Source organism: Mesoplodon mirus (genome assembly GCF_964341445.2).
Source record: "Mesoplodon mirus genome assembly, chromosome: 7".
Classification (NCBI taxonomy): domain Eukaryota; kingdom Metazoa; phylum Chordata; class Mammalia; order Artiodactyla; family Ziphiidae; genus Mesoplodon; species Mesoplodon mirus.
Window position 1 is genome coordinate 111,267,097 of NC_138983.1, and position 12,145 is coordinate 111,279,241.

General features: G+C 39.0%; 1 protein-coding gene across 1 annotated transcript in view; it reads right to left on the reverse strand.

The window, feature by feature from the left end:
- LOC309808940 (uncharacterized protein) overlaps nt 1-10,612 on the reverse strand; it is a gene marked incomplete at its 3' end in the record, with an annotated part of 87,332 nt that extends 76,720 nt beyond the window's left edge. The window contains exons 1-10 of the mRNA XM_082629502.1: nt 10,455-10,612; nt 9,761-10,005; nt 9,519-9,667; nt 9,152-9,277; nt 8,273-8,428; nt 8,020-8,137; nt 5,791-5,924; nt 4,137-4,299; nt 3,504-3,607; nt 3,221-3,322 (exon numbers count right to left, since the gene is read on the reverse strand). Of these exons, the coding sequence (XP_082485628.1) occupies nt 3,221-3,322; nt 3,504-3,607; nt 4,137-4,299; nt 5,791-5,924; nt 8,020-8,137; nt 8,273-8,428; nt 9,152-9,277; nt 9,519-9,667; nt 9,761-10,005; nt 10,455-10,562 (1,405 nt within the window). The 5' untranslated portion in view covers nt 10,563-10,612. The remainder of the gene's footprint in view (nt 1-3,220; nt 3,323-3,503; nt 3,608-4,136; nt 4,300-5,790; nt 5,925-8,019; nt 8,138-8,272; nt 8,429-9,151; nt 9,278-9,518; nt 9,668-9,760; nt 10,006-10,454) is intronic.
- Between the last annotated feature and the right edge of the window lie 1,533 nt (nt 10,613-12,145).

Consider the following 12,145-nt stretch of genomic DNA (forward strand, 5'->3'; position numbering starts at 1 on the left):
ACACAAGAGTAAGTTGTCCTCCTCTGTCAAGGAGATATTATTGATACTTCTACCCATGTGGAGCTTTCAGAGAAATTTAGGTGTTCAAGATTTTCAGGTTTGTTTACCCATTATTCCAGCTAGAAATTGTCCAATTTTGCAGTTAGATTTGGGATTGATTTTTAGGATAGTCTACAATAGATGAGGATTTTCTTAAATGTTGCCATTAAAGTCTGTTAGCTTTCACAATATGTCTTGAGTTAGTATTTGGCTTCTCTGAGCCTATTACTTTCTTTATCAAATTCCCGGGGCAGTTAACTAGCTCACTCCACATTTCTTAAAACTACCCTCCCTCTCATACTGTTGAAGTGTCCCAGACACCTGATAACCCAACACCTCACCATTCATCATCTTTTCACAATCAACCACAGATGAAAGTCTAAGTAATTGTGATGCCACTACATACCAAGGGTTATCACCACCACATTTCAGCACAAGTTATCTTAATCTAGCATTCCTAGAAAGCAGAGCCTGAGACAAAATTTAAGTGTAATCCAGGGAGCTGGATTGTGAGACATGGAGAGCAAAGCAGGGAAAGCAGGAGAGACAATACACAGATGAATTGTCAACTGGATACAGATATGAGAAATGTGTTGTACGATATGGAACTGTCTGAGGACTACTGGAAATGTGTCTTAGAAGCACCTTCTGAAGAAAGAAAGGGAAATGCATTTATTCATCCATTACTTTCACATTGGTAAAATATTTGTCCCACAAACTATTACTCTTCTCATATCTAAGTTGTATGTGCATGAGCTCTGAATGAGTTCCATAACAGAGCTGGATGGAACATCAACAGAAAAGATGGAAAATTCTAGAGAAGGAAGCAAGAAACACATTGCACAGACCCAACGAGAACAGCTACTAGTTTAGGAGCTGGTTTAGAACCTGTACAAAGCAAGTCATCACTGCTGTGGCAGGGATAAAAGAAAGATGAGGGCAAGGAAGAATCTGAAGAGTGTCTGATAATCTCTATGACTCAGCAATTGCACTCTTAGGTATATAATCAACAGAAATGCCTACATATGTGCAATATTATTTATAAAAGCCCCCAAATGGTAACAACCCAAAGCCCATTACCAGTGGATAAATAATGTTCAACACAATAAGGTAGATACAAAATAATACACAGTTGTTTTAATTTAGTTAAAAAACAGGTGAACTTAATCTAAGGTATTAGCGGTCAGCATAGTGGTTACTCTGGGAGATAGAGAATGTATAGAGAATGCTGTTGGTACTGTCCCCAGATCCTCCTCGGCATCCTCATGGATACTGCAAGTGTTGACTTCTACAACTTCCAGTTGTCCTCTGTTACTTTGCCAAGTGGGATCATCTTGCCTGGGAGCAATGCCCCTCTCCCCAAAACAGACCTCAACTGATAACTGATTGACACAGGGGTGCAAAAGTCTAGTTCCTTTGCCTCAAGGTGGGACTAACTGTAATTCAGTTTTTGCTCCAGAGCTCTTTGTTCATAAGATCAAAGCAAGCTCTGTCTGAGACCACATTCTTTAGCTTTTTCCCTGTTCTAAACTATGTCCCCCACTCCTCTTCTCCTGAGAGCCCTCCTCCCCCAATGACAACACCAAAGAATTCCTGTTTCAGGCTCTTATTCTGGAGAACTAAGCTAAGAAAAAGTTTAGCAGTGATGGGATCATGTGAAGGATACATACTCTCTTGTGAGATGTCTCTTGCATCTTTGGTTAAGCCACAAAAAAGGCTTATTGGTTTGACTCACTATTTGAAATGAATATAAGATCCTACACATCAATGGCCAGATAATGGATCCTATAAATTGGTAATTTGAAAGGAAGACTTTTTTGAGAATCCTCATCATAAACAGCTGTCATATCAGTACTTATGGGGGGATCAGATTGACAGCAGTGGCATCCCTGCATCTGGAGGTAGTAGGACATCCTTATCTCCAGAGATAGGGATGCAGGACTGAATATACAAACCTTGTTACTGTTTTAATTTACTACCCCAAGCCCAAACTCTCTTTAGATTCTTCACCAGTTAAATTTCTTCATCTTCTTAATTCCTCACAAATTTATTGTTTCTTTATCTAAAAAGTATTAAAGCTGCCTGCTTTAGCCAATCCTTAGGTCTCATTTCTATGACACCTCTGTGTGCATGAATTAAATTAACTTTCTTTTTCTTCTGTTAATCTGTCTTGTGTCAACTTTATTATTAGTTCAGCCACAAGCGCTCAAGAGGGGTAAGGGAGATATTTCCCCCTCCCTGACACTGGTAATGTTTTGTTTACTGAGCTGGGTGAGAATTACATGGGGTTGTTAACTTTGTGATAACTCATTGACATGAATATTTATGATATGTGCACTTTTCTGCATTTATGTTATACTTTAATATAAAAATGTTTAATGGAGAGAGAGATTTGTCCAAAGGGAAGGTTACACTGCTGTCCAAATTCTTGAGTTGAGAACTGCCTGCCTCAGAATCATGAATACCTCAAAATATTCCCAAGACTCTCTGTGTATTTGGAAAGTCTGCAAACACTCTGAGCACTCTCTGAGCTACTCATAAAACTCATAGGTCTTGGAAGCTACCTACAGGACTCCTACCTCCATTAACATCCTCCCAAATTAGGCATGATAAAATAGATAATATTTGTCTGGAAAAACTGGGTTATGCAGCTTTAACAAAATCTAAAATCTTAGTGGCTTAACACAATGAAAGTTTATTTATTAAGCAAAATCTACTGAGGTTTGGGGTAACTGTTCAGAGTGTTGGCCCAGGAATTCAGGCTTCTTCAACCTTCTGGAAATTCTCTCAAGATGTGCTTTTACAATCATCATTGCGCTGGAGAAGTTTGCACCAGCAATCCAGTGATTCCATCTGGAAGTGATATTGGTCACTTCTGGGCACAATCCACTGGCCAGCACTATCCAAATGTGACTGCCTACCCCTTCCTTCCACATCTGCAGAGAACTGAACTGTGGAGTCAGGAATTTGACCTTACTTTGCCCTCATTTGTGGAACTAAATTATAGCAGTACACAAAACATTACATTCTAAGTTATAAAAATTATGCAGAATGAGGTATAAATAAGATTATACTTCACAACTCTGTATTTTATTTAAATATATGTCTCTTCAGGAAAACAGCTTCTTTGGACTCATGAAATATATTTTTCTGTTTAACCTTTTAACAGCTGGTCAATTTTTTCTGCAGTTGAACCAGCTATTAGCTTTTTGGAGAGTCAAAATTCTCTTAGTTTTGGTATCAAATTTGTATTGCCTTTTTCCATGGAAGAAATAGAAAAATCCTAGAAATAAAACAAAAGAGACTTATTATCTTATACAAATGATTTCTAGGTTTAACTTTAATTCTTCAAAAATCCAAGTCATTTGTGAGAATAAATATTTTTGGTATTTTCTATTCCAAATAACAATACTGATGCTATTCTGTGGCAACAAAATAGAGGAAATATGTATATATTCACTTACCATCTTTCTGGAAAACAGCATCAACTTTGTTGCCAATTCCAGGAAAATCTTCTTCTATCATTTTGGGATAACCTGCATCCATGGATTGTTTATATTCATCATACCTGGTCAAAAAATAATTAGAAGTGTCAGAACTATTTGTTAAATGTGTAGCCTTCACAAAACCATTACAGGGAATTCACCAGCAAGAATGTAATAAGACCTTTTAATTCCATAGGTCATGTGTAAAAATAGGAGGTGGGACAAAGTGAGGCAGGATGTTGGGTGGACTAGAAGATTTATAAGTTCCCTCTGTACTCCAACATCTAATTCTACTTCTCCAGTAGGTGCTATTAATGTCAAATGCAGTGAAAGATAAGTTCCTGTTGGCTACAGCAGCTCTATGTAGATGAATGCCCTCCTTTTCACATCTTCTTTTTCAAATTCAGATCCATGTTCTCCCTGGATCTCTGGGACAGGAATTGAATAATGATTATTGGTCAACCAACTTGGAAGCTGGACAAGCTACAGCCATTCCCAGAAAAGGCAGCTAGCCAAGGCACTATGAGACTCATTTTTATATGATTCAATTTAGTAACTTCTCTCTATGTAGAAAGAATATATACCCTACCATTTTCTGTACCCAGTCTTTACCTCCAGCACTTGTTAGCAACAAAGAAGTATGTTTTCCCAGTATCTTCATCAGAAACAGCAGCGTCGATGTTCTTCACAGTCCTAGGGAAACCAAATGATCTGTAGATGTACTTGGGGTATCCGTATAACATATCTTGCCCCTTGACAGCCCAGTACTTATCACCTGCCAATCAAGAAACAGGGATGAAAACACTTGCCCAGGGCACCAGTAGACAGTAAGTGGATTTCCAGCTAAATGCTTAGTTTCATGTGCTAGAGGAGTATCCTGACTGCACATTAGAATCATCTAGGGAGATTTTTTTTTTTTTTAAAATACCGATGCTGGTATCCTACCCCAGACCAATTAAATCAGTATTTTTTTAAAATTTCCTAGATGATTTTAACCAGTAACAAGCTTTGAGAATGACTAGTTTGTGGAGTTAGGGGCTTCCTTCCAAAGCCAGATGTTCAGATGACTACAGAGTTCATCGTGCTACCTCAGTGATAGAAACCTTACTTCTCCAGGTTGCCCATGGCTTGTGGAAGTTCACACCAAGGGTATCTTAAAGGCCAGAGTGTTGTAATGATTCACAATCTGTAATGACTTGCAACCCAGGGTAGAAATCATTGCACCTGACTACAGTTCCAAATACTTGAATTTAGGCTGTGTCCAGATTCTGCATATTTAGACTTAGTAAACTCCATGTCATATAAAACTGGTCTTACGTCTTGTAGCCAGGCTTGTACTTTTTACTCAAGTATCCTTATTTATCCCTCAGGAAAAACCAGTTTGAAACTTTGTGTATCTAAAATCCCATTTAATTTCATTATATAAGGGCTAGAAAGCCCATTTCAAAGTTTTTTGCCCATCTGAACTGTATTGAGTTCTTTGCCTTGAGTGTGTGACTGGGTCAGGTGTCTTAACGTTTGTCTGCACTATGCCAAACATACATTTGGAGAAATACTGGTGTTTGGCATAGTGTCTTCAAAGTCAGGAGCTGATCACTGGAGCATGTTTCATTCTGATAGAATCGAAGAAGTTTACCCCATTCTATTCATGGTAGTTCAGGACTTCTCACACTTTAATGTACATACGAATTCCTGGCAATCTTGTTAAAATTTGAGAAGGTCTGGAATAGGATCTGACAATATGGATGAACTTTGTCAGTATTATGGTAAGTGAGATTCTGAATTTCTAACAGTCCCCAGGACAGTGTCAGTGCTGCTGGTCTGAAGACCATACTCTGACATCAAGGATGCAGCACCTCCATCTGGCTGCCCTTTGGAGCCTCCTCTCTCAGGAGAGTTATTAGTATAAAATAGGCTCTAGGAAACCACTCAACTCAAATGTTTCTGTTCCATCTTCTCAGTTTTACTCCTGAGCACCCCAAGAATGTGGAGAGGGTTTAAAATACATAAACAGTTTGCACAGAAAACACCTCCATAAGTCCACATTCACAAACAGGCCATAAAATATGTATCTCCAGTCATATGCTATTCACTTAAATTTATTCAGACATGCACCATGCAATTCTTAACTAAAGTGATAGACTCCCATTGATTTGCTAGATTTTCCAAAGTCTATGGAAATAAAGTAGCTAGTAGTCTCATATATCAGGCCAAAAGCAGAAGAAACTTTAATGCATAAAAACTGAAAGATAACTAGAAACATTACCTTTGAAAAACCGAACTTCATCTCTATCGGCAACCTCATAAGCAGCCTGAAGTCCATTTGGCAGATGGGGCCAGAAAACAGAAATGAAATTGAGCTCAGCTTCCGGGTAGAAGGGATTTGTGCGCATGTAAAACCTGATTTGAAAGAAGGAAAAACGTTTTTATCTAATCCCTAGCAAGCTCTGGCTGTCGTTCAGGTCCTTCTATTGCTGGTACTAGTAGTGTGTTCATAAATGTTTAACATCTGGCTCTCCACGATGGGGCTGGGGAGGAGTCCTGGTTAGTAGCACTTGCTTATTTTCATGGTGGAAATATTACAACCACTGCAAATCAAGAGATTTGCAGTGGTGCACCACTGTATAGTGTTTTCACTGTACAGATACACTAGGCATGAACTGCCTCAGGAACATAAATAAATAGTAAAATGCAGCAAAATAATTACAAAGGGATGAATTCTGATTACTTTTACTACCTTTGGTTTAAATACAATTGTAAGTTGTATAATTTAACTTTAAAGTTAATAATTTAACTTTTAACAATGCTGTTTAACAACCAGCTTGCAAAATTCTCAAAATGTAACAATCATCTTTGGCAAGCACACCAGGGCCTAGAACACAGCACTAACATCCTACATTTAGTGCACACTTTACCTACATCATGCCCTACCTCACAAATACCCTACAAGAGAACATTGCTTTCATCTCACAGATTAGCAATTGAGGTCAGGGAGGCGAAGGGAGGTGTCCAAGGCCATGCAACTGTTAAGAGGTAAAGGTTAACTTTAAACTCAGATCTAGCAGCACTCCCTTTGTCTTCTTTTGGTTGGTGGTTTACAAAGTTGACTGGGGTAAAGACAAAGCATAGACTGTCACATGGGCCGGCAGAAGAGTTTTCCCAATTCCAGGCCACAGGGAAGACTCTACCCTTGGCAGTCAAATCTGACTTCTCGATCCAGTCCTGCCTCTGCCTGGCTGTGAGACCCTGGGCAAGTCAATTACTATTACTGTTTCTAGACTTAACCTTCTGTGGCTTCATGACCTGGTGACATTTAAATGATCTCAGTGTCCTTTTAGTTTTTGCAAATCCTAGACTTTGTCCTGTTCTTTGGAGTCATCGTTCAAATACTTGCTTTGATAAGAACATCCTGCTATATTGAGAGCTTTCCTTTAAAACCAAGTCTTTCCTAGCACTCCCCAGCATTGAGTCACACCCTGTATGGTTTATATCCATCCTTATCTTTTATACTCAGAAATAGTAAAGCACAGTATGGGAAGCAGTAGGAGCCAATACACTGCCTTCTGGGGTAGCTATGATCACAAAGTGGTAAAACAGTTCCAGTGACACTCCAAGAAGAGAGGTGAGGAGAAGCGAGTCTTTTAGAGCATCCCTACTTCCTATGTGTGGCAGACTGTATTATTCAGAAAATGACTGTATTATTATTTTGCCTTGTCCTTTAGGAATCAGAACTGTATACAGAGCAGGCCTATTCCTTGTGTGTGAGGGGACCTTAGCCTTCCTGAGGCCACATGCTGCTAAGGGAGTTTTAGGACCCTCCTCTGAGGAGGGAAGCACATTGTGACTGCCCATATCCCCTGACCCCCAACAGTCAGGGTCCTCATGAATTCTTGGTGATTCTCCCTGCAATGGCTCCTATCTTTCTTTGCCCCCTCCCAGGGAAAGGGGTGGGGAGAGAGTCCTATTATGACCACAGGCTTTGGAAGGGCCGTCTTTTCCAGGATGATACTTAAAAGGGGTCTACACAATCCTTCTCAGCATGATGGTGCTATGAAAAGGACTGATTTCTCCTAATAAAATACTGAAATACTCATCATCCTAAAGAGTGACAAAAAATGAGAAGAGGCCTGGAGTAGAGGTCAGAAGACCAATTACCACTTTGTTGCCAAAGAACTCTGTGCCCCGAAGGATCTCTTTCCTTCTCTCTGCTTTACTTTACTGATCTGTAAAATGGAATTATATTTACTGATTTTCTACTTCAATGGTAATTTTTGTGAGAATCAAATGACAGAATACATGCTGGGGAAAAGGTTGTTATAAGTTCATTATGTTGTGCAAGAGCAAGCAATTGTTTACACTCAACTATAATTATAATAATATATGTAAACAAATGTAAGATAAACAATGTGTGAAGCACAGTAGTGGCCCATATGTACCCATAGCAGTGAGTCCTGTTATTACACATACATAACACAAAGAAGAACTGATGTCTTACCTGTCTTTCAAGAATATCACTTCTCCCCGCATTGTAGTTATAGCATCAAAAGTTAGCTTACTATCACACACTTGTGGGGTTTGCGGGCCAATTGGCTGAGTGGGATTTTGGGAAGGTCCTAAAGGAACAAGAGATCTGGAGTTAGTTCCACCTGGCTTTGGAAAACTACATAACCAATGAAAGCTTCTTAAAGGATAAAGCCAATGGCTATTCTAATAGACCCCTTGTCTATAATGTTTTTCTTTATACTCACCATAGATGGCCTGGATCCCACTGATGTCATCCTGAGATAGCTGAACATCACCACTGAAGATGTAGTTGGGGTACATCAAAGCCCCAATGTCAGTAGAATGAGAAAGTCCAAGGGAATGACCCAATTCATGAGCTGCCACACGATACAAATTATAATCTAAAATGGATAATAAACCCATTTGCAATTATTTGAAATGTTTTCAGTTTTGAGACATTTAATTAAGAAGTAATCTATAACTCTAAAGGATTAATGTTCTTATTTTCTCAATAGCTTTTTGAAATGTATAAAAAATTTTCTGAAGGTAAGAAGAATGCATTTATTAATAGTGAAGAGACCAGTTAAAGCCTAAACTCTATGATTACAATTAAAAAGCAAATTCAGCCAACCAAGAGTCTAGCACAGATTAGTCAGTCTTGTCAGTGGTTAGATGGCACATATTATTTCATAGGGAAAAATAGTCTTAACACAATTTTTTTTCCTATTTACAGATTGATACATGCTTAATGCTGGAAATTTTGGAAAATATATATAGCCTCTCTTCCCTTGATTTCCACATATCTTACTAACATTATTACACTTTAGTGTGTTCTTCCAATAAAAAAGATTCTATGTAGATGCCCACAAAGAAAACATTAAGATTTTCAACATTTACTTACTAGAAATTTCAGAGTAGCCTATTTGTAGCCAATAAGATGTTCTTACTAACAGAAATAATTCTTCTCTTACATTTTCTAAATGCACCATTAATTTTCTAAGTGGTAGCAGAAAACTTCATACTTCTATTAATACATTCTTTCGGTTAAGTCAACCAATATTACAATGAACCAAGAAGGTGGGTGGGGGGAGAAGGGTTGAGAGAGGCAAGATGAGCTGACTTACCTCTGAAATTGTTGGTCCAACTTTCATCATCATCAAAATGGACATCCCCTCCGACATGTGGGCCTGGTTGAAAAGCATGAGCAAGGTTTCCACCTGGTCCATCAAAGGGAGAATTATCACGATGATCTGCAAGAAACAAAATTCAAAGAAAGTTCCTCTTGGTTCTTATTTAGGCTAACCCAGGAGAGTAAGCACTAGCTTTGCTAAGAGGCCAACAGATTTTCAGCAAATGCAATATAGTTTTCATTCTTAAGTCCATAAAATCAACACTCTTCTCAAACAAGGAGATCTAGTTGCAAAGCTGAAGAGATTCAAAGGCAGGGGGAAGTTAAGGTGAGAATACTTTCATGCTACAAGAAGAGCTTACCTCCCCTGACAAAGGATATCATTATGTCTGCTTGACCCTCAGAGACCTTGGTGAAGGTCAAGGGTGAGACACTGCTCCAGAGTTGAAAGGCTTTCTCAATGGCATGGTCCACATCTGCTCTTGACAGATCTGGTGTGTAGTTTTCAATCCTTCAAATGAAATAAAATACAGACACATCAGATTTCATTTCTGATGGCTCTGATGGGAAATAGCATTCCCACTCTGGTGCTCAGTCTAATTACCTGTAGGTCAGGTGTGTGTCCTCCCACTGCGGGTTCCCCTGAGTGAGAACAAACTGAACACTGTCAGGCACCCCACATCTAGGCTGCTTCATCACATTCAGGGTTTCAGCATCTGGTTTCCCCGTCACCTTCAGCCCAAAGAATTTTTGCATTTGCTTTAGTTTTTCAACTACTGGGTCACTGTTTCTCTGTCTTTCAACTTGCTTCCCATCACTCTTCAGGTTGTAGTAGTTTTCCAGGTATTTCTGATGAAAGATAAAATTATTGAAACACTGGATAGGAAATCTTTCTAATTTTTCTAAATATTGACAGTATAAAGTTATAGCTGAAACACAGAACTACTTTTAAAGATTGTGTCTAGATTGCATGGTCCTTATTATCCTTATTATTGGTGGAAACTGTAATTTTGGAGTAGAAATTTCCCTACCATTAGTTATTATGAAGTCAGAATTATAATTTGTTGAGACAAATTTGCATATTGTTCTTTTAGTTCCCTATCACTTCTAACTGGAAAAGGAGAGTCTATGCATGGATAGATACATTTTTGGGGATAGTGCCCTTTCTGACAAAAATTTCTGTTTGTAGGTAATCCATCCTTAAATAAACTCTATTATACTGCTGTTACTCTGTTATACTGTGGAAAAAATGTAAATAAAGGCTTTTGCATCTTGGGCATGTGAAATTCAGCATTTACCTGCACTGTCTCCACATCTTGCTCTTGTGTTTCTGAAGTCTTTGCTGGGAAGCTGTGAGACCCCACGCCCCAAAGAAGCAGGAGCAGCAGCAGAGGCAGTCTGGGCATGCTGGCCTCTGTCTTCCTTCTCAGCTTAAGGAAACTGATGGCTTCCACCCCTCTGCTGCTCCAATGTCTCAACTAGGAAGCTCCCTCTCTATATATAGGGTTCTGGCACTTCCAGAAAGCCAGAGGCTGTCTGACTCACATTTCATAACATCTTCTTGATTAGCAGTGAATAAACTGAACAATCATCACAAATGGTGACTCCAAGCAGATTATTTGAGATTGTTTGGTGTTGCAAGCTTATGATTAACATTAAATGGAACATGGACAAAGGAGACACATCCAACATGTAAACAGCTGTTTTCTTCAACTCATTTCTATCCTGTTTGAGAAAGACCTCATTATATCTGGAGATCACAGAGTACTCCACAGACTTTTTAAAAAAATAGACTTTGGTACTTGATCCTGCTGGTCATAAAGTGCTCTCGGTTATATACACACCTTTCTCCCCAAGCAGAGGACAGAATTGCTGACATGTATGCCCTATGGCTGTTCAGCACCTGTACTGACAGGCATTCATTTGGGGGTGGCTCTCCTAGGTTCAGTGGTGTTCCCTTATACCTTTGCTAAGCTGCCTTGTACACTATTTTCTTAGCACCATAGTTTCCCTTAATTTTCATTCAGGCCCAAGATTTGAAAACCTTGGCCTAGAAGGTCCCCATCCACAGGTGTGGTATGAGGTAACTCCCCACCCTGTGTAGACACTGCCCAGTGGCATCATGGGACAAATAGGATCCTTCTCTGAAACCTGTCAGAATGTAGCAGGTGAGCCAGGGGCTAGCAAAAGATCAGGTATGAGTCTGAGGTCTTATTTTTAATCATCCTCCTTCTCCTCAATGTGAGCACATCTCTGCTCTCTGGGGCTAGGCAGCAATTATTTATTCTTTCATGTATGCATTCATTCATGTATTTATGCATTCATCTATTTCAAAGATCTTATTTAGCATCTTCTGTGCACCAATTATGATGGAATGGGGTTAATTAATAAAGAAACATCTTATGGGACACCTTAAGATGGCATTAACAGAAGTCTGTATGAAGTTGCACAGCTCAGTTTTACCAGAAAGTACTGGGATAGGAGAGACTCTGGACCTGGTCTAGCCCTAGTTTTCTGACCTTCATTAATCCCTCTACCTCTGTCATGATTTTTGCCAAATCTTAGTGCCATCTCTAATATCATTTTTGTATTTTTCTTTAAATTTACTCTAAAAGTTTTGCCTCATTATAGGTTACCATATCCATAAAATAATAGCTTAGTGGGTCATTATTTTTGTCTGCATATTAAAATAAATACATGGTTATGTAATGAAAAATGTATATTCATTCTTCAGGATCCACATTAAAGTGTCTTAGGGTCATCAGTGGTATCTGTTCCACTCTTGGTAGAGCAAGCTGGTTTAAATCTGTAGCTTCTTTTACCCCCACCCCACCCTCCTTCAATGAAAGTTTAAGTGCGACATAAAGTTGAGAAACACTTGCCTGTGTTCTTCCACATTAGCACCTGATGGTGTCGCCCACCTTGCCCATAATGTCAGGTTTGATTTCTCAGGACTTTTCTCACATTACCAATTTCTGTTTTCCTCACC